Source organism: Ctenopharyngodon idella, chromosome 11 (genome assembly GCF_019924925.1).
Source record: "Ctenopharyngodon idella isolate HZGC_01 chromosome 11, HZGC01, whole genome shotgun sequence".
Classification (NCBI taxonomy): Eukaryota; Metazoa; Chordata; class Actinopteri; order Cypriniformes; family Xenocyprididae; genus Ctenopharyngodon; species Ctenopharyngodon idella.
Genome location: NC_067230.1, coordinates 27,355,852 through 27,383,486, shown reverse-complemented (window position 1 = coordinate 27,383,486; position 27,635 = coordinate 27,355,852). Strand labels below are relative to the sequence as shown.

Genomic DNA, 27,635 nt, shown 5'->3' with positions numbered 1-27,635 from the left:
AGGTTGATATGGGATTTAGAAAGTAATTAGTAATAAGTAATCTAATAATTTTTATAAAGACTAATTAGTAAAGTAATCTAATTACATAGTTGAAGATGTAATTAGTACCTAGTAATTAATTACTTTTTTAGAGTAACTTACCCAACACTGTATGTGATCCATTGTGCGCTCATTTTAAACATGCCGATGTAAACTGTGTTTTAAAATGCTTGTAGTGTTTTACAAATTAAGCAAGGCTGCGTTTAAATATTGCAAAGGAAATTATTCATAACTGCTATTTCCTCAGTTCTACAGTATTCAACGACAGTTTCAACTGCAACAAGCAAAATAAGTGCATTTAATCTTTGGAATTTTTGCATTTAAAGCTTGGCTGATTATCTGCTTTGTGAAGCCCAAAGACCCCTCTAGTCTGGCATATGTGTTGGTGTTCAGAATTTTTCTTCATTCATTCATTTTGATTGGCTGTGGCTGTGTTTATTTAACTGGTTTCTATGGCGGTGCCTTCCCATGATCCCCATACAGAAGGCCCATGAGGTGGAGGTGCAGCAAAGCTCACGTGGGAACCCAGAGTATGTGGACCGGGTCAAACTTCTGGAGAAGGAGGTGTCCTTCTACAAAGAGGAGTCCAGCAAAGCCCAGAGCGAGGTCGAGAGGTTACTGGAGATTCTGAGAGAGGTGGAGACGGAGAAAAATGACAAGGATAAGAAGATCGCAGAACTGGAGAGGTGAGAAAAAAGACACTTATTTACTTTCTAAAGCTTTTGGAAGTGAGATGTTGAGCATGTAAGTCACATACTAGTCATACACTTGGACACACTTGACTTGTGCAGACTGCATTATTATGATCTTAAAAACCTCTTGATCTAAATACATATACTTAAATACTTGAAATTAGTTTTGTAGAAGTCGTGACTATGTATGCATTTATTGTATTGTATGCATATATGTATGCATTATAAACTAATTAATATTTACAAAGGAATAATTAATAAAAAAGGTTTAGTTATTTTCACTATTTTCACTATTATTTTAATTAAATTCACATTTTAATTAAAGTTTTTATTTTTTTACAAATGAGTTTGGCCAAATAGTGAAGTGTTTTCCAATACATTTTAAACTGCATCCCAAGATGCACCTCCTGTGAAGAGCTGGTAAACAGACAAAGAATATATTTGTGATATAATATAAAATATAAGATATTTGATTTGTTTAAAGTTGCGACACTCTTTTATTAAAAAGTTAAAAAAAAAAATAAAAAAGGTAATTCTCAATTGTGAGTTATAAAGTCAGAATTGTGAGATATAAACTTGCAATTCTGAGAAAAAACGTCATTCTTTTTTCCCTCACAGTTGGACATAACACGCAATTACGAGTTTATATCTCACAATTCTGACTTTATAACTCGCAATTTTGACTTTATATCACGCAATTCTGACTTTATAACTCATAATTTTGATTTTATATCACCAATTCTGACTTTATATCATGCAATTCTGGCTTTATAACTCACAATTGTGAGTTTATATCTCACAATTCTGAGAAAAAAAGTCAAAATTGTGAGATAAAAAGTCACAATTACCTTTTTTATTTTTTATTTAATGGCGGAAACAAGCTTCCATACTATTGTGACGTATGTCCGAGTGAATAAAAAATGTAGAGCGGGACTTGATTTTGTCCACCGGGAATTGATTGGATGGTTGTCGTTTTCTATTGGTGGATCATGTGAGTGACAGGTTGCCCCACCCTCACGCCAGTAAACACATCATCAGAGAAGGAAAGTCGCTGCAAGAGGGAGGGGAAGTTATTTTGATTAAAGATTATGAGGGCACATGAATTTAAAAAATGATCTGAATATATACATTGTTTTATAATAAATACTACAATGTTCCATAAAAAAATAAGAATCTGCAATTTTGACTTCATGGTGATTTTAGTAGTTACTACATAACTCAAATACTTCAATTTGTGTTTTTTTATAGTTTCAAAAATGACTTGACTTCACTATCACTATATAAAATGTTGAAAATAGTAAAAATAAGCAATGAATAAATATGTTTTAACATTTCCCTGGTAGTGTAAAGATTTGACAAGCTGAAACGTATTTATGAAGTCTGCAATTTTAATAAAGCAGCATCAGGAGTCAGGACTGATCTCTCGTTTTGCCGTTATCTCACAGCATCAGTTGACAGTTTCTACTGTACTGCTAAATATAAAATTCTGCAGGGATATAACATCAAAATGCTGATGTCAATGGCTGTTTTGTTACTGATGCGGTACAAACCGCGCTGTACTCTCAGAGCTGCCGTCAATAATGCATCTCCTAGTGGTTAAATTGATGATGATTGCAAATATTTATGCTGTTTCCTGGAATCATGCATTCATGAGGTCATCAGTATTCTGTGTGTTTCTGACATGTTCTGAATATTGATATTGAGCTCGTGTTTAGTGGTTGTGAATTGCCTCTCTCTTCATGCGCTGTGATGACTGCTATTCCTGACAAAACTGTGTGTGTTTTGGCATGTTCGTGTACAACTGCCTCCATATCTCTTCTTTTAAATTCTTCTGTTTAGTTGTTGAGTAGTTCATCTAAGATATCAGGTCCATGCTAGTCCTGTATGTTCAGATTGTACATCATCCTGAATGGCCGTTCACACTAACAGCAATTTGAAAGTGACCATAAATCATTGATACAACAAAGTTGTGAAAGGTTAAATTTCATGCAAAAAAGCAGTAATAAAATGTGCCGTATATGTATACATATAGTCATATATTTTATACATAATTTTATACATATATAACAATAAAAAATGTATTTAAAAATAATCTAAAATATATATAAAATAAAAATGAATTTTTATTTATTTATTTATTTAATATTAAATTAAATTAATTATTAAAAAGTTAATTAAATTATTTAATATATTATAATATTTAATAAATGTTTTAATATTAATTAAAATTATATCCACAAAAGGATAGATGAAAAACCAACCATATTCAAAGTGATTTTGATTGATGTGCTTTAAATCATCTTGTTTATAACATGCATTATGCAGTGCTGCAATATATATACAAACTTTTTCTGTTCCAAAAAAAAAAAAAAATCAATAAAAATCACTGTCAGTGTGAACAGCCCTTGTAATAGTTTTGAGCATCAGACAGTAAGTTCAATTCCTCATAGGTTCTTCAGCTCTGGCTCAGTCTTGTTGCTTTTTCTCAGTTGACACGCTCATGCTTCAGTGTTAATGTGGTTTGATTAACCATGTGTGTTTCTGTTTTTTTTTACCGTCTCGCCAACTCTTTCTCTTTTCTGTCTTTTGGTCTTTCTCTTTTTCCGACCTCCTTCTGTTCCTCCTGTTTTTCCTTCATGACATAAAAACACTCATTTCTTGTTCGTAATTTCTTGTCCATCTTCCTGTCCTGCAACTCTTATTCTTCTTCTTCTGTCTGTCTGTCTATGTCTGTCTGTCTAACATTATCTATCTATCTATCTATCTATCTATCTGTCTGTCTGTCTGTCTGTCTGTCGTTCTATCATTCTTCACTCGTATTACCTCCATCCATAACTTCATAACTCATACCTCCTTAACTATGGCCCAGCCCCCCTCCCCACGCTGCCCGCCCCTTGCCCCGCCCTGGTGGCAGAGCCCCCTCTGACCCTCCCCCCTCTGTGTCCGCTGCCCCCCAGCAGATTGGGGGCATGGTGTGGGACTTCCTGGGAAAGTGAGTGCTCTGTCCTGGCACCACGGCTCGGCTGCATTTATCTGTCTGCAACTGCTGTGTGGCTGTTTGATGCCTTGATGTCCCCGTTGCACGGCTGTCTCTCATTCACTGGTTTTTCTAACAAAGGAAAGGACTGTTTTATTACTTATAATGTCGTAAATATGTGCCAGATTGCATTGATGTAAAATCAGTGGATTGAGACAGCTCAGAAAATAAGATGTGTGTATAACGTGTTTTGTGGTTGTGTATGCCGTTTCTTGTGCATGTATCGGACTCTCTTCTAAATTCTTGTGAGATGCCTCACCGTCTACATAGGCAGCATCCTAAGTAAGTTAGACCCTCTTAAGTGGCTCACTCGGCTTTGGAACAGAGCTTATGTGTAAATCAACCAAAGTGCACGTTTTCCTTTTATCACTATATCTGTTCTATAATGTGTTTTTGTGCAGTGGATAGAGAATGTAAAATATCTCAGTTTTAACCAAAATCTTGCCATCTTGATCTTGTCACAGTGCATTCTAGGACTCTTCAACAGTTTGTGGTCAGTAAGACTGTTTTTTTTTTTTTTTTTACAAAGAAATTAATATTTTTATACAGCAAGATACATTAAATTGATCAAAAATGACAGTGAAGACATTAATTTGCATTACAAAAGATTTCAAATAAATGCTGTTCTTTTGTACTTTATTCATCATTGAATCCTAAAAAGAAACGGATCATGGTTACCACAAAAATGTTAAACAGCACAATTGTTTTTTTTTAGTTTTTTTTTTTAGCTTTTTATTTTTTTTATACTTGTGAAATCTTTTATTATATTTGAATGATTTCTGAAGGATCATGTGATACTGAAAACTGGAGTAATGATGCTGAAAATTCAGCTGTGAATCGCAGGAATAAATTACATTTTCAAATATATTCACATAGAAAACAGTTACTTTACTTTATAGTAATAATATTTCACATTATTGCTGTTTTTATTGTATTTTTGATCAAATAAATGCAGCCTTGGTGAGCAGAAGAGACTTCTTTTAAAACCATTAAAAAATTCTTACCGACCCCAAACTTTTAAATGGTAAATATGTAAAGGATTAATTTAATGCTACCTTAGATTTTGTCAGAAATTACATATCTAAGATATTGCTGTCTACAGTTTTGAACATGTTATGAGTGCACCTATAGTGCATAAATATGTTGCCTAGGTAGGCATCTCACTCGGCTTTGGAACAGAGCTTATGTGTAAATCAACCAAAGTGCACGTTTTCCTTTTATCACTATATCTGTTCTATAATGTGTTTTTGTGCAGTGGATAGAGAATGTAAAATATCTCAGTTTTAATCAAAATGGTTCCTCTGTTTCAGCACAATACTTTTTTTCACATTGTGTCAGATGTGTGATAATTGCACACTTGATATATCTGTCGTGTTGATGTTGGCATGGAAACATGTTAATGTGTATTCCGAAAGCGCACCAAGATTAAAGGGACAGTTTACCTAAAAAAAAAAATATATATCATTTTTACTCACACTCATGTTATCAAGCTGATTGTCTTTTCTTCCATAGAATACAAAAGGAGAAGTTGTTTACACCTACCAAGTCAAGTCACCTTAATTTTTATATCACTTTATACAATACCGATTGTTTCAAAGCAGCTTTACAGTGATAAAAAAGGAAAATAATGATCAGTTACACAAACAGAATTCAATTCTGCTGTAAAGCAGCTCTATAAAAGACAATAGTGTCAGTTCAGTGTTGATTCAGTTTGATTCAACTGAATCATATGTCAATAAATGGGGACACATGCTGTTGAGCTTCAAAAATGCACAAAAAATCAAGATACATTTACTTGAGAAGCCAAATGACATAAGATTTCACAAGGCTTGTCTGAAAAAATTAACAAAATTAAGTGACTTTATGTTTAAAACAAGAAACAAATAGTAGTAGTTTATATGACTCATTAAGTAGTTCATATGACTCATGCATTATATACCAAATCTTTTGAAGTGGATTTGTGTAAGAAATACTAATTTAAACTTAAGTAATTTTTTTAGTGAAAATTAATAATGCACTCTTCTGCAGCTAGTACATCTCATATTAAATCATATCTCCTTTTGTGTTCTGTTGAAGAAAGCAAGTCATGCATGTTTGAAAATATTGTACATTAAAAAGTGAGTAAATGACCGCAATTTTTATTTTTAGGTGAACTATTCTTGAAATTAGACTTCAAAACTGTTTTTTTTTCCTCATGCATTTGTTAACTAATGCTATTATCTTGGTGTATTTTATTACTGCTTATGTGACATGTTAACATGTTCTGCATTTGTTACTCTTTTACACACACACGCTTCTGTGATCTCTGTGCTTGCCGCTTGGTGTTGCTGGCATACGAGGGCTTTGGCAAGCAGCGGAGCCCTGTTTCCTGACCCTTGAACACCCATTTCACATGCTTATCTGCATCCCCTCTCCTCTTTCTGCTTCCTAACACCATCTCTCCTCCCTTCCCTCTCACTCTTCTGAATGATCCACCCACCTCAGCCTGCGAAATTCCCCCAAAACGGCCGTCTCACTGGCCTGCATGAGACGTTCGGCGGCATTGCAGGCCCCGTTGTGCTCTGTGAATGAGCTGGTTACTTTAGGTAGGGTCTGGTGTTCCTCAAGTAGGTTTGCACCCTCATGCCTGAGCGCTCTTGCCCCGTTTGCCACCCCGTGCAGTCCCTCACTGCGGCTCGGCTGGTTGGGTTGCTGCATGTTGGCACTCTTGTGGGCCCCTGCAGATCTGGACTCAGTGGCATATCCACTGACGGTGATGATTTGAGATGATAGCGTCTTGCATCCTGTCTTGTTGATCTTAGGAGCCATTTTAAACCACTCCTATTTTCTCACTTGACACTTTCCAGCTGTTTTCTGCTTTGTTTCTGAGAATTCTAAAGTTTTATTTCTCCTTTCCTTCCTTTTTTGCTGTGTTGTGGCTTCTCTTCCTTCCCGTTTCTGCCCTTCCTGCATCCTTCCTCCCTCCTCTTCCTCCACCGCCAGTCTTGCTCCCAGGTAAGTAGGGTGTTCCTCAGGTGTCCACCTCCTTTCTGAGCAATAACCAAGCGTGTTTTGTTCATGTGATAACTGTGTCGTGTTTCTCGCTTTTGCATATAGTGTGTTGTTTTCATGGCTACGAGTCTCATTTCATGGTGTTATGGTGTTATTTGCACTTACTAATCACACATACCCCAAAATGTGTTTGGACACTTAAAACACACTTTAAAAAGTTTGAATGTTACATAACGAAATATCAAACCAAATGGCATTCCCTGCTGTTAAGTGGATCCTTTGAAATCTTATAAAGGGATAATTTACTCAAAAATGAAAATTATCCCATGATTTACTCACCCTTAAGCCATCCTAGGTGTATATGACTATCTTCTTTCAGACAAACACAATCAGAGTTATATTTAAAAATATCCTGGCTCTACCAAGCTTTATAATGGAAGTGAACGGGGGTGCCCGTTTTGAAGCCCCTCAAAAGTGCATCCATCCATCATAAATATAATTCATACGGCTTCAGGGGGTTAATTGAGGCCTTCTGAAGTGAAGTGATGGGTTTTTGTAAGAAAAATATCCATATATCCATATTTATCCAAAATATCCATATTTAAAGCTTCTGCCAGACAACCGTACACATACTGCGCAAATCGACTTGCGCCAAATGAGTAACCCCTGAATCAATGTCTGACGTAGGATGTAGGAGTATCGTAAGCTTAGACGCCTGTCGCGGTTTAAACAAATAGGGCTGGGCAACAAACTGAAGCTCCTCTTCTCTTATATCGAAATTCTCCAACATTTCTCTTTAAAATTTCTCATTTTAGACTTCTAATTCGTGACTGGTGTTTTGTTTTGCTCTCTCCTCTGCGCTTCCGCGTTCGTCATTGCGTCATGCTTCGGGTCAGGGGATACTCTTCCACCGCAAATTGATGCGTACGGCCATCTGCCGGAAGCTAGTTATTACAATTTTAAATTTAAAATTTTAAATATGGATATTTTTCTTACAAAAACCAATCGCTTCGCTTCAGAAGGCCTTTATTAACCCCATGGAGTTGGATTATGGATTATGGATTACTTTTATGATAGATGGATACACTTTTTTGGGCTTTAAAATTGTGAGCGTCAGTCACTACCATTATAAAGCTTGGAAGGATATTGGAAGCCAGAATATTTTCAGTATATTTTTAAATATAACTTCAGTTGTGTTCATCTAAAAGAAGAAAGTCAAATATACCTAGGATGGATTAAGGGTGAGTAAATCATGGGATAATTTTCCTTTTTAGGGTGAACTAACCCTTTAAGTATGGATTAAGTGGGGCTATACTGCAAAAAATTATTTTCTTACTCAGTATTTTTTTCAAGATGCTTCATTACTAAGCAAAAGGATATAAGTAATAAAGATTTTTGTCTGAAAAAATGTATCAAAATTAAATGACTTGCTTAAAACAAGAAAAAAATATCTGACACATTAAACTGTTTTTTCCTCAGGATTAAGTTTATTTTTTATATCCCAGTGTTAGCTTTTTTACTTCTTCTTTGTTTTAAAATATAAACTCTTTTCAAACCTGCATGACTTTCTTCGGTGGAAAACAAAATAAAATATTTTGAAGAATGTTGGTAACCAAACTGTTTCAGTTAAAAAAAAAAAAAGTGGAAGTCATTGGGAACCGACAACAATTACCAACAACATTCTTCAAAATATCTTTTTTTTTTTTTATTCTACAGAAGAAATAAATGCATACCGATTTGGAAGGACATGAGGGTGAGTAAATAATGACAGAATTTTATTTTTGGGTGAACTATCCCTTTAATATTTTGATCACTTTGCTTCTCAAGTAAATGTATCTTGATTTTTACTGGAAAACAAAAATACTGAGTAAGAATTTTTTTTTTTTCGGGCCAACGTGACAAAACTGTTAACATCCTCTCAATATGATAATTAATTGGGAACATTATAACTTGATTGGTTAAATGGTGACTTGTGATTGCAATAAATTAAACTATTCAGGTGACACTTTGTATGCTTTTTAAGGCAAACCAAGGATCAAAATAAAAAGGGCCCAGGCATCAAGCTTGGCCCTCAGATGGACAAGAAAGGGCCTGGGAACATCTTGCAAGACCAGCGCAAGGATAATCCAATGGACAACCCAAAGGTGTGTGTGTGTTATTTATGCCTGTGAATGGATGATGGATGACGCCTTTATATTTCCTTAGAAAAACAAAAGGTTTTCTCATTTTCCTGCACACATTTTGCTTCATTTCACAGATGGAGGAGTTGATGAATGTTTTGGAGAAGACGAGGCAGGAGTTGGATGCCACCAAGCAGCGTCTGTCCTCCACCCAACAGTCTCTGGCTGAGAGAGACGGCCATCTGACCAATCTCCGACAGGAGCGCAGAAAACAGCTCGAGGAGATCTTAGAGATGAAGTAAGAATCCTTGCGATAAACTCTGTTTCTTCTTACAACAAGATCTTAAATATTTGATGCCTAAAATGTCTTTAGTGTACGTTCCTTTTCTTGAAAGCTGCTCAGTGTATGAATACATATCTCAGACTGTCGGTTCTTTTCAGACAACAGGCTCTGCTCGCTGCTATCAGTGAGAAGGATGCTAACATTGCTTTGCTGGAGCTGTCCTCCTCCAATAAGAAGAAGACACAAGAGGAAGTGCTGGCCCTGAAAAGAGAGAAGGACAGACTGATGCATCAGCTCAAACAACAGGTCAGTGAATTTCTGCACTCAAAAGCCCATTTAATAACACATAGTATTAAGGCAGTCTAGGGTGAAGATATCATCAATTTTTCACAGAGCTGCACATACATTGAAATTCTGTCTGATGCTGACAAGTCGATTTTCTCATTTTATGGCCAATAAATGTTAAATGGATGATGTTATAGATCTATACTTTAAAAAAGGCAAAGTATCACAATGTCAGATTGTTTTACCCCAATATCATGCAGCTTTAATATATAGTATAACCAATGGATTTCATTGATTTGTTACGTATTTTGTCGTACAGGGTTAAATATTTGCTGAAATCTATCTCTATCCCTTGCACAAGTTATCTAACTCTTAAAATAGCCAAAAACAATTAAATATCCAATATCAGGCAATAAATTGAGGGGGGAAAAATGCAGATTTGGTGCTAATATACAGTATTGTGCATCCCAACTTTTCAGCTTCAGAAAGATGTTTTGCCAACACAAATTGTGGCCATACCAACTTTGCTGTTTGGGAATGACTGAAAGATATTATTAGAAAGTCTTCCTTATTAGGCACTGTAGCCACCTGATACCTTGTAAACAAGACCATGTTTTCTGTACTTCATTGACTCCTGGAAATTGTGTAAAAGCAATTCGATTACATTTGTACAAGCCATTTAGAGATGTGATCAGTCTGTGGGTATATGCTGCTTGTGTCTTACTTCTTTCTATCCATTATAGACACAGAGCAGGATGAAACTGATTGCTGACAACTACGAGGATGACCATTACCACCCTCACGCTCCACCTCCCCACATGCAGCCTCAACCCCTTCATCCTCAACCCCAACCCCAGCCCCCGTACCCTCAGGCCCAGCACCCCCACCAGCCTCCTTACCCACATGCGCCCCATCCCCAACACCCGCAGCCTCCTCCCCACCACCAACAACACCCGCAGCAGCCCCCCCAGCCTCAATACCCCCACCCGCAACACCCCCAACACCCTCAACACCCACAACACCCACAACCGCCTGGCCCACACCCACACCAGCCCAGACCTCAACCACCCCACCTTCAACACCCTCAACACCCTCAGCACCCTCATCCCGGGGTCCCTCCGCAGCAACAGCAGCAGCAGCAGCAGCATCCACACCCCCAGCACCCTCACGGACCCCCGCCTCAGCAGGGCCCCCACCCTCAACCCATCCCACACCCGCAGCAGCACCCCCATCACCCCCCGCACCCCGGCCAACAGGGCCCCCACCCTCGACACCCTCCGCCACACCATCGGGGTCCAGGCCGTGGACCGCCTCATCCCGGACACCGCCCTGCCCCAGACCAGGTTGGTAACTCAGCTATCTTTATATTGTAATGATTCAGTTTCTATTTTAATATTAGTGTATGTTTTAGTAATTTTTAGGGATGCACCGATCCGGCTTTTTTTGCTTCCGATACTGATCCGATACCTGGAATTCAGTATCGGCCGATACCGATCCGATATTCAAGTAATAATAAAAAAAGTGCTAAATTGCCTAATAAACTGTATGCCTCACTTAGGGCTGTGACGGTCGGCATGACAAAAGCACCACCGCGGTCGTGGGGTGTCACCGGCGGTAGTGTGACGTGTATATATATATATATATATATATATATAAAATATATAATCTCAAAGGTCGCGTTAACCGAAAACTAAATATATTTATATATAAATATAGGCTATACTATAAAATTAAAAGACATTTCTTTTAAATTTATAGCGGAGTTTTTTTTTTTAATGAGGCAGCAACGTATGATAGATAGGACAGAACAAAAAAAATGCTATTAACAATCTTTCATTGCGCAAAAGTATTATAATATGAACGGCTCTCATACAGAGCGGCACAAAGCGCTTATGCGCATCCCGTGTGCAGAATGATGCGCTTGAAGCATAAATGGAGTCACAGCGCGCAGCGGCAGTGCTTCGCATTGAAAAGTTCAAAGCACAAAGTGAAGATATATTGATGCGTATTGCATTAACGGTATCGTTATCTACAGATGAAGTATAATAATAGAAACATGGATTCATCTTGGAGAGAGTTTCATTGTGTTGACTGTTGTAACCGAACGCGACACGCAGTTTGAATGCTGAATTGAGAATGACTGACAGCCGTAGCGGAGGGAGGCATTTACGTGAACTTTAATTTAACGACTTAAATATTTATCTGTACCTCAAATTAAAATGGCTTCAGAACACTTGGAATATAGTGCATATCGGATACCCGATCCGGCAAAAATGGCAGTATCGGAGCCGATACCCGATCTGAATATCGGATCGGTGCATCCCTAGTAATTTTGTTATAAATATATATGGTAACACTTTGGTATGGGAACACATATTCACCATTAACTACGACTTTTGCTTCAATAAACTCTTAATTTACTGCTTATTAATAGTTAGTAAGGTAGTTGTTGTAACATTTATGTTTAGGTATGGGGTAGGATTAAGGGATGTAGAATATGGTCATGCAGAATAAGGCATTAATATGTGCTTTATAAGTACTAATAAACAGCAAATATGAAAGCTAATAAGCAACTAGTTAAAAGTGAGAATTGTTCCCAATACTAAAGTTTTACCATATTTATTTCCATTATGGAAAATGTTTTTTAATAATGTGTTTGGTAACATTTCGATAGATCACTTTTGACATTGTACAAACTGTAAGTAACTTTGCAGCTACATGTCAATTAACAGTCATTAGAGTATTAGTAGACTGTCTGCTTAATATCTGCTAAAACTTATTGACAGTAAGTAACTTTGCAAGTACGTGTCAACTTATTCTACTAACCCTAACCGTAACCTAACAGTTTACTGTTAGGCCACTTTCACACAGCAGCAGAATACGGTATTTGAGTCCTTTATACATTTACATTAACACTCAGTTCAGTTATTTACGGCAGTGAGACCTGCATTCTATAACCAAACTCACACCTGTTTGACTCACAACTGCGTTCTCAGAAAACCTGCACTGTGTGAACAGAACCAGACTGGACAACTAGCTGTCTGTCACGTCATACAGTGTGAGAGAGTCATGTGTGTTTCAGTAACTTACAGCAATGGATTTTATGAGCTGTGTGTCATCTGAGGGTTTTAGATCCAGTCACTGTTTTCCACCGAGCAAAGCTGCTCCTGTCAGTTTTGTGTTCTACACACTCAAATGATCCACCCAGATATAAAAGCTGCTGTCGGTTAATAAAGATTTGACTGATCCCAAAAAACTGACAGTGTGAACATAGAGTATCTAATACTCTAATGAGTTAGTTATCTATTGAAATAAAGTATAACCTGTTCTTTCACCTTTAACTCATCTAATTCTCCTCATTTCATGCTGACCTCTGGATATATGTTGGGCTCAAAGGATGATGAAGAAGGAATTTGGGCATAACCATACCAAAGCTATGATGTTGTTTTATGGGGTGAGATCTTGATGATTGATGTCAGTTTTCTGGTTTAAAGTGAGATTTTGTGGATAAAGTTGTTTTACCAAACAATAGGTTGATGCTTCTTTTTCTCTTTTTATGTTCCTCCTCATGTTCTCAGATAATTCAGTCACTAATGGAGGAGCACAGCCATGCCATTCAGATGAAATTCTACATTGTTCACTTGGCCAGTCTTTACCTACAATCAGATTCACTCTTTTGGATGGGGCCATTTATTTCCATGCATTAAGGAAAGAGGCGGAGCATTAGTGTGAGTGGGAGGGCCAAAGCTGGAGAAGACCACCTGAGCAGGTAAATATTGTGACTGTGCGAAATAAAAGCATTTCATTTACAAATTTCATATCATACACTACCATTCAAAAGTTTGTGGTCCGTAAGATTACATTCAGCAAGGGCGCATTCAGTTGATCAAAAATGACAGCACAAATTGATAATAAGAAATGTTTCTTGAGCAGCAAATCAGAATATTAGAATGATTTCTGAAGGATCATGTGACACTGAAGACTTGAGAAATGATGCTGAAAATTCAGCTTTGCCATCAGAAGAATAAATTAGAACAAAAATAGAACAATATTTTGATATATAAGAATATTTTCTAAAATTTTTTATTAGTTTTTACTGTATTTTTGATCAAATAAATGCAGCCTTGGTGAGCAGAAGACTTCTAAATGACATTCTCTTAAATATAATTATTCCATTTTGTTGTTGTTTTTTCAGATGATTAAAAAAAGTATAAATGGGAGTCTGGACTGAACAAACAGTCACTTCCTGGTGCAGTCCCTTTTTCTAAAGACATTTGCCTTGAAGACTCTCAATGCTCAAATCAAAATGAGACACTGCAGCTGCTTCTTGTTGTCTGGTTTCCACATGCGACCAGTGCGTGCATCAGGCTGGCCCCTCCCCTTCTCCAAATTGCCCCGCCCACTCTGATCTAGCTCCACCTCTTCAATGAGGCAACAAGTCAGCTTGCACTCATTCAAGCCTTGACTCTGTCAGTCATTTCTCTGCTTTTTATGTGAAAATCCAATGTAAAATAATACCATCCTATTAACTTAATTTTTAACCTTTTTTGTTTTACAAGCACATCTGCATTTGCAGTTGAAATCTTAAAAGGGCAACTGTTGCCTGCCTTCAATTGTTTAGGTTTTATTATATGTGCTACACATATATGCACTTAGGTTTAAATATGCATGTTATTTCTGTGCCACATTTAGCCTCCATTGTAGGTCTTTAATGTATATTGGACCTTATAGAGGTGGTATCTGTCGCGTCTTTAGAGTTACCTCAGAGGTAGTCTACTCTATGCAGAGTTCATTTCGTCTCACTGATTATAACGCACATAACATACACCATGCTCACCTTTCTTTTTGCTTGTGCTCCTCTCCAAACTCCAAGCCTGGTTTGCGTGTTAGCTCCCATGCACCTATGCACCTCCACCCCTTAAAACAGGGAACGTTTCTAATGGTGCTTCAACTGGTGCTCAGGCCCAAAAGAGATGGAGACAGCCATGGCTACAATCATTTCGGACATCAACTGATCTGTAACACTCCCTACTACATCCATGGCGCCATCATCGGAAGATAATTGAGATGGTTTCCCAAGCAACTGCTGCAGGTTGTAGTTGTATGTCCCACAAAATGAATTTAGTCAAGATGTCTGTTGACAAGGCCAGTCCAACCTGAGTGTCCCATAAAGGGAATGTCCTATCTCCTTTAACAAACCGCCCCACCAGGTACTGGCGGAGCTACCGCAGATTTCTCGTAACGTCTCAACATGGTGGCGAGTGCCTATTTATAAATAGATAGTAGATATATAGATAGAGAAATACTAGCTAAATAAAGTGTCTACTGTGGTCAGACTATTGTGTCAGAAATCAAAGGAAACTTCTTTTCCGGTGTGTTTGAGTTGTGTGTGTTATCACTGTCTGTTTGGCCCTCGCACTGCTCCCGTTACAAGATATTGGCACTGGGGTCTATGCAAAAAACTAACGAAAAAGTCTTTTGCTGAACGTTTGGAATTTCTTGATCTTCAGCTAGAAAAAGCGTTGTATAGAATATGTTGCACCTCACAAAAAGAACAAAAAAATTCAAACGGCAATGAGTTCTGAGCAAAACTCCTGCAGCGCAGTGAACTGAAACTTGCACTTGAGGGTAAAGCTGAATTTACGCTGAAAGAAAACAGCAGTCTTGGCGAACTGTGGCTAATTTTATCACTGTCAGTGTGAAGGTGGATTGTTCACCAAAAAATGAAAATCATCATTTATTCACCCTCATGTTGTTCCAAGCCTGTATTACTTTCTTCAGTGGAACACAAAACCAAACTGTTTCGATTTGCATTGACTTCCATTGTATTGTCATTAGATTCAATGGGAACCAAAATGTATTCAAAATTGATTCTTTTGTATTCCACATAAGAAAGTAAGTCATACAGGTTTGGAACGACATGAGGGTGAGTAAATGATGACAATTTTCATTTTGGGGTGAACTATCCCTTTAAGAAACATCAACATAGTTCAAATGGAAGATTACGTTAAGATGGCTGATATGTTAACAGTTGTTTTGCATCATCTTATGTGTCACCATCTCACTGCTGTTGTCTGTAGTTGTGGAGTTTACATTAGGACTTTGGCAAAGCCCAAAATATATATAGCCAAGATCTGACTGTTAAAATGACCTGTTTGTGCTTCCATGTTGCGTTTAACGTTCTCATTATTCAGAGTTCCAGAACCTCACGTGTCTCTGTTCTGGAACGTTCCGTAACGCCATCCTTAAGATACGTTCACATACTGCCGGAATTATCGCAATTAAAAGATTCTATTCTGAGATGTTTGTTTCTTTGGGCTCAGAAATTCATTTTTATTAGAATGCTCAAATCTTGAGGAACAAAAAAGTGCATTCTGCAACTTAAAATGACGAAACTATATGGTAAGTTAAAGGTAATTGTTGAGGTCGCTCACGTTTTGTTTGTTATGAACGCGTCACAATGAGTAAGTTGAACTTGAAAATTACTAGTCAGAAACTTTCCGGTAATTCTGCCATGACATGAACGCATCGTTGTCACTCGGCTCTAGAATATTCCTACGTTGCTATCTTGAACATTTAACTATTGTGGTTGATGAACACAGATCCAGAATATGTCCACCGTGTGAATACTGCTCCGTCTTGGATGTTTCTGAGTCCAGTTTCAAACACCAGAAAAGTGTTTGATCTGATATTCTAATATTTATGTCTGTCTGTCTACCTGTCTGTCTGTTGTGCAAGTCTATAATTGTACTATTAGGCAAAGCAAGAGGACAAAAAAAAAAAAAAAAAAAGACGTCAGACTTTACCTTCTTGGAGACATATTGCAGTCCTCCACCTTCAGGACCTTTTACTACTGAATACTTGAAGTAGGGGGGTGATCTCCTGCCTTGGGAAGAGATATATTATACAGAACAAAGAAAAAAAAGAGAAATGTTGACTTATGTGGTAATGATGCATGATTATGTACATTATGTGCCAACTCTGGGCTGTGGTGAAGACAGGTCTAATAGATCTCTATACGCAGAAATAAATAATTAAAGAAAGAAGTTTCAGCCCTGTAGGGTCTATATCAAAGGACCTCTGGTTTGAGCAAAGGTCCAAAATAAAGAGAACAAAAAATTAAGATTTCTCTCTATATTTATATTTGTTGTGTGCCAGTTGCATTGTTTCTTTTATTTCATGATGTCAAAAAAATGCAAACCTCTGGATGATACAAACCACTGTGACAAATGCCAGAAAAGAAATAGTAATTCTAAGAAACATTGTTTTTACTTTTTTAAGATATTTATTTGTTATGTTTTTTTATGGTTCATGCTTTTTTTGAATATGTCAGTTTGGGACTGTAAGATTTGTACATTAGTTTACTTTTCTTTTTCTGTACAGCAGTGCAAACAAGTCCAATGTGAGTGTCAGCATGCTGAATGATGCCGTGTGAACATGGGGTTCATTTTCCCATGGTGCATCAGTCGTCACGGATGAGACGCATTGGCATCATGATGGTGTAATGTGTTTGAGAATGGTGTGTCCTCACCCATATCTTCCCGCCCACTGCCAGTGGATTGCCCGTGCAACAAAATAAAAGCGTTCGCATGTTTTCGGGGTGCAGATCTGAGACGCTAAAAGAGTGTGAGATATGCTTGCATGATTGTGTCTGTGTATGCAAATAAGAATGTTACAGGGTGCGAGTGGCTGCGTGCGTGTTGCAGAAAGTTAGCGGTGCAAGAGCCTTGGAGGCGTGACTGGGGCATTCAGTGTGAAATCTGTGTCATGTTCGATGTTTTTAAACCCTGTTGGGCTTTACTCAGAGTCCTCAACCTCCCTGATATTTGCTATTGTATGTGTTGTAGCCCCTACTATTCTTGAGTGTCAGTCAGCTTGTTTATATCCATTAAATAAAAGTGACTTTCTTTCTGATATGCTCTGTTTCATTTAAAAAACAAATAAAAGTTTATTAGTTGAAGTCCAAAGAGTGTTACAGTGTCCTCATAAAAGTACATTTTATATCATATACACCACTGTTCAAAAGTTTGGGGACAGTGAGGATTTTATTTTATTCTTTTGGAAGGACATTAAATTGAACTCTTTTGAACTTTCTATTCTTAAAAACATAACAGTTTCCACATAAATATTAACCAGCACAGCTATTTTCAACATGTCTTACTATCAAATCTGCACATTAGAACGATTTCTGAAGGAAACTGAAATTGTAATAATGTTTTATAATATTTATATCAAATAAATGATCAAATAAATGCCACCTTGGTAAGCATAAAAAACAAAATCTTACAGACTCCAAACTTTGAACAGTAGTGTACATTTAGTACGCTAGTATTAAGCTTATGTAGACATGTTTCTCATACAACTGCAATAAGCAATTCACCCAAAAATTCCCACAATGCGCCATAAAAACCAGCTCACTATATTAATTTGCCCTCAAAGTCTGATCGAAAACAGTGTTATATCACGTTACACCTAATCAAAACTTTTCTTAACCAGTTAAGAAAAGTGCTATGCTAGTAGGCTAAACTGTTAGTTTGCTACCTGAAGGCTACTTAAACACAAACAATTCAATAACAAATGACAGCAGGGGCCTCATTTATAAAACATGCATACACACAGATTTGAACTTGCGTAGTAGGCCTATGATAAAATCCAAGCCAATGCTCATATTTATAAAAACAATCTTTGACGTGGAAAAGTACTTAGTGCTGCGTCAGGGTCTAAGCAGACATAGCCTACACACTTTTCCTTGTGGCAGAGAGTCAGAGTATTGCAGGTACTTGGAAATTAAGCAGTTCTTGCCGCTCGCCATTCTCAAGTGCAGGATTTGGACTTTGCTCTTTTATATGTTAATGATATTAATTAAGCAGCGTTTACAAGGCGGAGATCTGAAACCATTCAGCTGTGCACTATTTCAAGATCAGTTGGTCCTCACTGCAGAACACGAGATCCAGGGGGCGAGGTTGGCTCCAGATCCAATTCCTCCCACTTTACATATCCCTAAACCTACCCGTCTCCGCCCCCTGGATCTAAACCTACCCATATCCACCCCCTGGATCTGGATCCAACTCCTCCCACTTTATATATATCCCTAAACCTACCCGTCTCCACCCCCTGGATCTAAAGCTACCCATCTCCACCCCCTGGATCTGGATCTCGTGTTCTGCAGTGAGGGTCTACTGAGATCATTAGCGATTTATAGATTTCACATCTGGAAGAGAGGCGTTTTTGCGCATTCGTTCGGTCTCTGAATCACATGTACGCACATTAGAGAAATGATTGTAGGATCAAATGTAGGACGTTTTCTAAGCAACATTTTATAAAATACATGATTCGAGGCCCTTAATACAGCCCCATGTTCATCCAAATCATATTCCCGATACAGACAACTAGTGAGTGGAATGAAAACTACTTTGTTGTTTTTTTGCTGTTGCTGCAATTTTATAGAAGCAATAAGCCACTTTAGGCCATGTGTTACTGTAAGAACATCACTTATGCAATGTAAAATTACTGTAATGGACGGCCTCTTGTGGCTCATTGCTTTATTTTAACACAAGATGTTGATTATAGCAGCTTCATAAAGCATTTTGACTTCCTTGTGCCATTTAGATGTCAACATATAGTCATTTTACTGTATAAGAAATGGCCCAACTCAAAAAGCAGCAGACTTTGTAGAAAACATCACTGCAAATAACTTTTCAAGCCCCTTTTGTATTTATCTCCCCTTCAAGATGGCATCTATCACTCGGTCGCTCTTATCAGAGAGCCAGTATCCAGCCATGGCCGCCACTGCCCCCATAAAGATGGAGGTGAACACCAAGTCCCCTTTAGCCGCCAACGTGGCCAAGGCGCACAGAACAACACCGAAGAACATCTGCTGCAGAACCTCGATTTCATCCTCCTGAATGTCATCAAAAAGACCCTTATCTGCAGAAGCTGAGAAAAGATACCGGAAGATGACATCAGTGAATCATGCAGTTCAAATGCAGTGTTTAAATTACACAAAAACAGTTGTTGAAAAAGAATATAGATCAATAAACATCACTTCAGAAGACATTTGCTTTATTAAATATATTTATTTATTTTTTAAGAAAAAGATGCACTAATGAGTTATGCACCGTAAGTGGAAAGTGCACAGGAAAATGTATTAATAAAGTTACGAAAGTTCAGTTTCATGTTTTCTTTAAATATATATATTTGGTAACACTTTAGTCCAATTCTCACTATTAACTAGTTGCTTATTAGCATGCATATTACCAGGATATTGGCAGTTTATTAGTACTTATAAAGCACATATTAATGCATGACCATATTCTACATCCCTTAATCCTACCTTACTATTAATAAGCAGTAATTAAGTGTTTATTGAGGCAAAAGTCATAGTTAATAGTTAGTTAATATTATTACCCTAGTCTAAAGTGTGACTTATATTTTATAAATATATTTTTGGTGATCAGTTAACTACATTAGTTAAAATGAACTAACAATGAACAATGCTTGTACAGCATTTTTTAACCTTAGATTTACTTTCATTTAGTAGCATGTTGGCTCCCAAGACAATGAAGTTACGTGTAGTACAGGTTTAGCAACTCATAAACACAAACATGAATCAATTCTCTAACAGTATGTAACAAGCACAATACACTGAGTTACAGGAAACTGCAACCTCGGTCTTTTGGGACAGATCTAGTTCAGTGTTTGAAGTACACAGTAGGCTTTATAGTTAACTAAAGCTAAAACCATAAATATTTTCGTTACTTAACAATAAATTATAAAAAGCATTAAACCTTTCTCATTTTCAATTACTTTAACTTGATGTACTAAAATAAACTAAAACTGAAATAAAAATGAATAAAAACTATAGAAAAAAAGACTAAAGCTAAAATTGAAAACAAAAACAGAAATGTTTAATTCAAAATATGGATAAATCTATAATAGTATCTTGATTACATTACACAGATAACATCTCTGTTATTTGATATCTGTGAGTATGAGCCTCAAATGATGTCCCAGCTGACCTGTCATGTGGCTCCTCTCACAGGTGTTACCCGTGCGTGTGTATCCGCCTGCGCACTGACAGTGAAAAGACCCCTCTGTATTCACACAGAACACATTGACACCAGGACAGGCCAACACCTCCTCACCGCACTCATCTATATCTGCAGGAGAGACAAAATACAGCTGTCATTTCTGAAACACAGAACTGCTAGACAATTATAGAATTATTCTTGCTGGAAATGCTTCTTATAGCCACAAGAGGGTACCATTTCATGCAGAAGAACTCATTTGTGTCATTCGTTCTCTGTTCATTCATTTTTCAAGCTTGATATACAACAGTAGCAAACACCTAAACTGATACTATAATATATTTTAAATTATTTACTCCTGCTATAAAATACCATGTCAATTATTCAGCCAAACAAAGCAGATGGGATTTATAAAAGGAAAAAGAGATAGAAAGTACTTAGAAGTTCAACTTTATTCAAAATTCTGTTATTTTTATTCTTACATTTACAACAATGTTTGTACAGCCAATGTTTGCAGAATTCAGCTGACAAGAATCTCAAATGTCAAACTTTTGTAGACCTTGTGGATTAATTCTCAGGTTTGTTCTCAAATTACTTAAAAAAAAAAAAAAAAAAAAAATTATATATATAATATTATATATATATATATATATATATATATATAATATAATATATATATATATATAAATTGAACTTTTCTCTACAGCCTGCAGCATTTTAGACTCATTCCAGAAGTGAATATCATGCTTTCTCTGACTGTGCCACAAAGCTTCTGTTCACAAACACCTCTAAAGTCACCATGAAATCAAAACGGACAACTTCTGTTTGTTTATGGAAATTTAGGTGGTCAACGGCATCTATATTTCTGGGGGGGCAACGGCATTTGACTTTGCATTTTCAGTGGAAAGCAACCGCTCCGGGAGCACAGTAAAGTTTGTTTTAGGTTTGATATTCGCTGCCTATTCGCCTAGGGCTAAAGGGAACTAAAGGGAATGTCTGCAAAGTTCACTCACAGTCCAAAAATACAAATGTTCAATAATTTATTGCAATGAACGATATTTTCAAGTTTATTTTATTTATTTATTTTAATTACTGCAACTCACCAGAAGTGTCCCCATTTTCCAAAGGTTGTGGAAGGACACCAAGGCAGACACAGTGGTACCAAATTTGAGCAAGTTAGAGGGGTTCGGGTGTTCCCCCTGAGAAAATCTGCATATGTGCATTTTAAGACTTCTGAAGGCCAAAAAAATGGATAAGAAACAGCTTTAAAAGGTTAGTTCATCCAAAAATGAAAATAATGTCATTTATTACTCACCCTCATGGCGTTCCACACCCGTAAAACCTTCGTTCATCTTCAGAACACAAATTAAGATATTTTTGTTGAAATCCGATGGCTCAGTGAGGCCTGCATAGCCAGCAATGATATTTCCTCTCTCAAGGTCCATTAATGTACTAAAAACATATTTAAATCAGTTCATGTGAGTACAGTGATTCAATATTAATATTATAAAGCAACGAGAATATTTTTGGTGCGCCAAAAAAACAAAATAACGACTTATATAGTGACGGCCGATTTCAAAACACTGCTTCAGGAAGCTTCGGAGCGTAATGAATCAGCGTATTGAAACATGATTCGGATCGCGTGTCAAACCGCCAAACTGCTGAAATCACGTGACTTTGGCGCTCCGAACCGCCGATTCGACACGCTGATTCAAAATGCTCCGAAGCTTCCTGAAGCAGTGTTTTGAAATCGGCCATCACTATATAAGTCGTTACTTTGTTTTTTTGGCGCACCAAAAATATTCTCATCACTTTATAATATTAATATTGAACCACTGTACTCACATGAACTGATTTAAATATGTTTTTAGTACATTAATGGATCTTGAGAGAGGAAATGTCATTGCTGGCTACGCAGGCCTCACTGAGCCATCGGATTTAAACAAAAATATCTTAATTTGTGTTCCGAAGATTAACGAAGGTCTTACGGGTGTGGAACGCCATGAGGGTGAGTAATAAATGACATTATTTTCATTTTTGGGTGAACTAACCCTTTAAAACCATATCAGTGGTCAGTAGATTATTTGTCAATACCTTTGTCAATTCATTCACAATATGTACACATTCATTATTAATCATAAGCCCAATATGATAAAAAATGGCTTCTTTTAGATTTCTTGTCCCCTCACATTGACAGTTACTAAAATTATATGAATGTTACATAAATTATATAGGTCTATTTTCAATTCAAAATGGCGAAATTAGTCAGAAGTTTATTATTTTTATCAGTTGATTAACATTTCTATCTTAAAACAGCTGTCAATTATGAAATGTTTAGTTTAGCTACTTATATCTCACACTTTATGACCATTAACAAATGATGGTGCTGTGCAATATCCCTGCAGCACTAAAATGGAGTTTATTACTTTATTAGGCAATTAATTCATAACCCTTATTATATAAACAGAGGTCCGGTCCTCAGTGACCTTATAGCCAGCTACAGTCATGGTTGTAGTACGTTCCTAGTGACCAGACTGGCTTACTACATGTGAGATTTTGCATTATTCACCTGTAGAAAGTCACCAAAAACCCTTTTATAAAAAAATAATTGTTTGCTGTCAACACATAAAGAGAGGTATTGGCACAATGTCACCTGTAGTAAGTCAGTCTGGTCAATAGGAAAGTACTACAACCATTGGAACATTAAAAAAAAACCCTTTTGGTAATTTATGGTAATTGTTCTGAAAATAACTGTGTACTGTACATACAGTCAAACCAAAATGTATTCAGACACCTTGAACATTTCATTTATTATTACAGTTTATTCACTATAGTTTAAAAAATGATAATAAAATATGACAAGATCTCAGAATTAAATTGTGTCAGAAAAAATTAATCTTAATTATGTCAGATAACACTTAAGCAAAACATGGTCAGGTCAAAGTGTCTGAATAATTTTTGGTCCCAAATTTTTATCAATTTTACTGGTAGTCCACTGTATGAAGAATTTTTGGGTATAAAATATCACAGTTTACTTTATTTTGCTATCCTCACTTACATAAATGAACTCTAGTGTCCTGCACCCACTAGTAAAAATATATAAAAAATATCTGAATAATTTTTGGTTTGACTATACATGAAGGGAGCTATTGTCAAAATATCATCTGTAATAAGTCAGTCCTATCTTCTCCAAGCTTTGGAATTTGAACATGTCTGTTTTTAAATGTTAAATGTCATTTTGATTAATACAAATTATACGTTTTAACCACTTGGTGGAATCGGCATTTGGCAGACGTTCCCTAAGGCATCATGCGCCGGCAGCCGTCAAAGCATTCTCATGTATAAATATGCAGCTATAACGCACGTAGGTGATGTGATTTCGGACGCAGTCATTTTCTGTTCTCTGATGATGTGTTTTCTGGCACTAGGGTGGGACAACCTGTCACTCACATGAAATCCACCAATAACAAACCACAACCATCCATCAATTCCCCATAAACCAAAATCAAGTCAGGCACTACATTTGTTCTTGCTTGAGAAGCCGTTTCACTTGGATATACAGGAAAGAAAAGACGTTTGCGCCTTAAGTCTGAAAAGTCTGAAAGTGACGTGATGTTAGTTAGTAGTAGTCAGTAGCCTTTATTAATTTTATACTCCTAGTTATATTTTATACTTCAAAGACTGAAAAACAACATTAGTTATATGGACTAAAACTCACCTATGCATCTCATGCCTGAAGATCTGAAACCAGGAGCACATTTCTTACAGCGGGCAGCTCCTCCACCCATACAGCCAATACAGGCCTTATCACATTCTGGAGAAATAATAAAGCAATATTTCATACTACAAATCATAAAAGTAAAACAGTGTTATCAACACTGTGTAAACTGTGTCATATGGTTAATCCATGTGTGTTAGTGATAAAATACCTCTGAGGGTAAATCCCACTGACCTTTGCAGTCATAAGAGCCATGAGTGTTCAAGCAGTACGTGTTGTCGGGACAGCGATCCAAATCAGTACCACATTCATCAATATCTGTCAACGTAAAAGAAGTGAAACATGAAAACGTGGAGCATGAGGTGAATGAAGTGTACACTTTGTTGATCATCTTACCCACACACAAGTTGTCATGCAGGATGAATCCGGTGTGGCACTGAAGACATTGGTCTTTCTCTGGCCCTCCACAAGCTTTACAGTGCTCTGAGCAGTTCTGACCCAGAATGAGATGAAAAAGGGCAACGCAGAGCACAGCAGACAGGAAGAACATCCGTGAGGGTGACATCACTCTCCACGCATTAGTGCAACCCTCCGGTTGAGTGCTTCGAAACCCCACAAAGTCTAACTGGTATGGAAAAATTCAAACTCCTCGTGACATCTGATGATTTTAAAAATAGGAATTTGCTTGAGGACAAAAAAGTTAATTTCATTTTCAAATACCAACAAGAACTTTTAACAATGTTAAGGTGTGATCTTCTATCTGAAGCAACTAAATTGTTATGTATGTTATATTATTGAAAATTCATAGGCCTGGTTTCACAGAGAGGGCTTAGATTAAACCAGGATTAGGCCTTAGTTCAATTAGGACATTTCCCCCTGTGATGAAAATCAAGTTTATGTTTTTAATATGCTTTAAGTCAAACCATGTGCAAATTTATTATTCAACATCATTGCTGAGTATTTTCTATTTAAAACTGCAGTAAACCAAAGACAGTCTCAAACCACTGAATTCACTGGTATTTCTGACATCACAAACTTCCTTGTAACTGTCAACGTGCCGGCAGGCTTTAGCATATCATTAACTGACCACGCAAGTGAGTCAAAAGAAGGTTATCCCGGTATATTTTTCTGTTGATATGAAAAACAGGTAGATTTAGCAATATCGCGGGTGTATGATCCATATTACAATGTTATGATGAACTATGTGCCTTTCTCCATTGACATTCTGAGTTGTTCAAAACGTTATTAAGAATATTAATTGTTAGAAGGCAGCTGTCTGACTCGTGAATGTGAACATGGTTTGTGTAACATTAGCAACACATTATTAGCTGTTTGATATTGCAGTCAAGCAATCCGCTAATCTTATTAATTACCATTATGTGTCCAACGTTGTAAAAAGCGATACCATTATGCAGCGTTTATCTCAGTAAGTTGGCCGAGTGGATCTCGTCTGAGCTCATGCAAGTGAGTGGAGGTGGGGCTAATTATCATATTCATAGATCCATATTAAATGAGGCAAGGGTGTAGAGTTACATTCAAGCTATTTTAAGACATTAAGATTTTTTTTTTGTTTTTTTTTTCACAAGAAAAAAAACATTTAAATATGTAATTTTGGTGATAAAAGATGAGTTTTAAGTGATAAAATTATTGACTACAGGGGGACTTTAAAGGGTAAGTTCACCCAAAAATGGGGTAAATTCACCCAAAAATGAAATTTCTGTCATTAAGTACTCACCATCGAGAATACAATGAGAATACTTTTTGTGCGCAAAAACAAAACAAAAATAGTGACGTTATAAAACAATTTCTTCTCAACATTAACAATTTTTTCTCAACATAACATTAAGGTTGAACCACTGTAGTCACGTTGACTATTTTAACAATGTCCTACTTTTCTGGACCTTGAATGACAGTAATTACATTGCTTTCTATGGGGATAAAAAACTATTGGATTTCATCAAAAATATCTTAATTTGTGTTCTGAAGATGAACAATGGTCTTACGGGTTTGGAACGACATGAGGGTGAGTACTTAACGACAGAAATTTCATTTTTGGGTGAACTATCCCTTTAAATAGCTTTTATAAATGTGCCTTAGAAAAAAAAACATTACTGGTATGCATCTTGAGACAAAACAATGGTACTGTGACAAATTTTAAACATGCATTTTAGTCTGGGACTAGGCTTAAGCCTTGTCCAAAGAACTTTGTTAAATTAAACAGGCTACTGCTTTTATCAATTATGATTTTAGACCTTGTTTTTTTAGATAATTGTTTAGTTTTCTTTAAATTCTTTCAAGGATTATATTTATTAAAATTAAATTAAATTAAGGGAAATGTTCTAATTTCACATTTCTATTACTGTACATTGAACATTCTTGTTTATTTTCAGACTGAGTTAGTTTAACTCTATTAAATTCAGTTTATTTTATTAGTATTTGTCAAAACACAAGTATAAATTCCCATTTATATTGGTGCTTGACTTGCATTTAAGACAAAGATTCTACTTGGAGTGTGAGTATAAAGTTATAGCCTACAAAGTTTTTAATTGCAAAATTTGTTTAGATTCGCAAAAATCTTAAACAGGAAAATTACATATATTGTAAAGCGTCAAAAAGAAATCAATAGGCAAAACGCAAAATTTTAGATGAGTTATGTATGGAATTCGTATTTTAAATACTCACAAGCATGCGAGACTCGAGAGTGATGGTTGGGCTGTCCGTAAAACCAGTTTTCATTTCCAGTTTTCGGGTTTAGGACGCAAAAGATCTTTCTCTGTGTGCCGTTTGACGGTTAATTACAAACGCTACTATGGCGAAGCCGTGCTTCAAAATGGTAAAGCTTGGCTCATGAAATAAAAGAGGTAACGTGACAATCCTTCATGATGATGGGTTGGCTCATGAATATTTAGAGAAGTCTTCATCATAGTAGTCTCTAAACTAACAGCTTCCTATGAGAAGCACAAATGGTTTGCCCAGCGCGGAGAAAAACAACACATAACACATGACTACGCCGGATAAGTGCTGCTTCAGGGTCATTCCGGATTTTTTTTTTTTACTTACAACACCGAGAAAGACTGGTTTTTAAAATACACAATAAATAGTTAAAGTGAAATAATTACTGTTTAGATCCATTATACCTGACTTTCGGGTCACCACGTCTTTTTCTCTGTTTCTAAACTTCTCTTCAGTCATGGACGCGCAAAACCAGCGCAGCAGCTGAAGACGTCGCGCGCGCCACACACTGCGCTTATCAAATAACAGCGTGTATTTTTAGCAGCGGGTCAGGTGTGCGATATTTTTATGCTGTTCCCCTCCTTATCTTCTTATTACAGACTCTAATTGTCACTTCGAGCCTGATGTTTTGCTAGTCTTATCAAAGTTTGTATTCGACTGGGGTTGGCCAATCTGAGCAGCTGAAACCCCAGCAAACAGACCTGCAGGTT

General features: G+C 36.7%; 2 protein-coding genes across 6 annotated transcripts in view; one reads left to right on the top strand and one right to left on the bottom strand.

Annotated features, from left to right (window-relative positions):
* erc2 (ELKS/RAB6-interacting/CAST family member 2) overlaps positions 1 to 17,361 on the top strand; it is a 64,462-nt gene extending 47,101 nt beyond the window's left edge. The window contains exons 13-21 of one of the 2 annotated variants that reach the window (XM_051912427.1): positions 523 to 725; positions 6,751 to 6,762; positions 8,783 to 8,903; positions 9,017 to 9,177; positions 9,321 to 9,468; positions 10,191 to 10,790; positions 12,844 to 12,901; positions 13,026 to 13,216; positions 13,643 to 17,361. In XM_051912427.1, the coding sequence (XP_051768387.1) occupies positions 523 to 725; positions 6,751 to 6,762; positions 8,783 to 8,903; positions 9,017 to 9,177; positions 9,321 to 9,468; positions 10,191 to 10,790; positions 12,844 to 12,870 (1,272 nt within the window). In that variant the 3' untranslated portion in view covers positions 12,871 to 12,901; positions 13,026 to 13,216; positions 13,643 to 17,361. The remainder of the gene's footprint in view (positions 1 to 522; positions 726 to 6,750; positions 6,763 to 8,782; positions 8,904 to 9,016; positions 9,178 to 9,320; positions 9,469 to 10,190; positions 10,791 to 12,843; positions 12,902 to 13,025; positions 13,217 to 13,642) is intronic. The other variant, XM_051912428.1, reaches the window with a different exon arrangement.
* A 21-nt stretch (positions 17,362 to 17,382) lies between these two features.
* Positions 17,383 to 27,484, bottom strand: LOC127522449 (protein disulfide isomerase CRELD1). 4 transcript variants are annotated; one of them, XM_051912436.1, is made up of 6 exons: positions 27,330 to 27,484; positions 24,589 to 24,850; positions 24,427 to 24,510; positions 24,193 to 24,288; positions 20,466 to 20,606; positions 17,383 to 19,383 (listed from the first exon to the last, which is right to left on the bottom strand). In XM_051912436.1, exons 2-6 carry the CDS (start codon positions 24,755 to 24,757, stop codon positions 19,163 to 19,165), a joined length of 711 nt encoding a protein of 236 aa, XP_051768396.1. In that variant the 5' UTR covers positions 24,758 to 24,850; positions 27,330 to 27,484; the 3' UTR covers positions 17,383 to 19,162. The 4 variants fall into 4 exon arrangements, with proteins under 4 accessions (XP_051768396.1, XP_051768397.1, XP_051768394.1 ...); XM_051912437.1 differs by having other exon boundaries at positions 24,589 to 24,817; positions 27,330 to 27,465; XM_051912434.1 differs by lacking the exon at positions 27,330 to 27,484 and adding an exon at positions 26,875 to 27,287 and having other exon boundaries at positions 24,589 to 24,817.
* Positions 27,485 to 27,635: the final 151 nt, after the last annotated feature.

Coding starts and splice junctions, on each gene's coding strand:
- LOC127522449 (XM_051912434.1), bottom strand. CDS start 26,928: ATGAAAACTGGTTTTACGGACAGCCCAACCATCACTCTCGAGTCTCGC. Junction 24,511..24,588: donor GCATGACAACTTGTGTGTGG/GTAAGATGATCA, acceptor TTACGTTGACAG/ATATTGATGAATGTGGTACT. Junction 24,289..24,426: donor TGGCTCTTATGACTGCAAAG/GTCAGTGGGATT, acceptor TTATTTCTCCAG/AATGTGATAAGGCCTGTATT.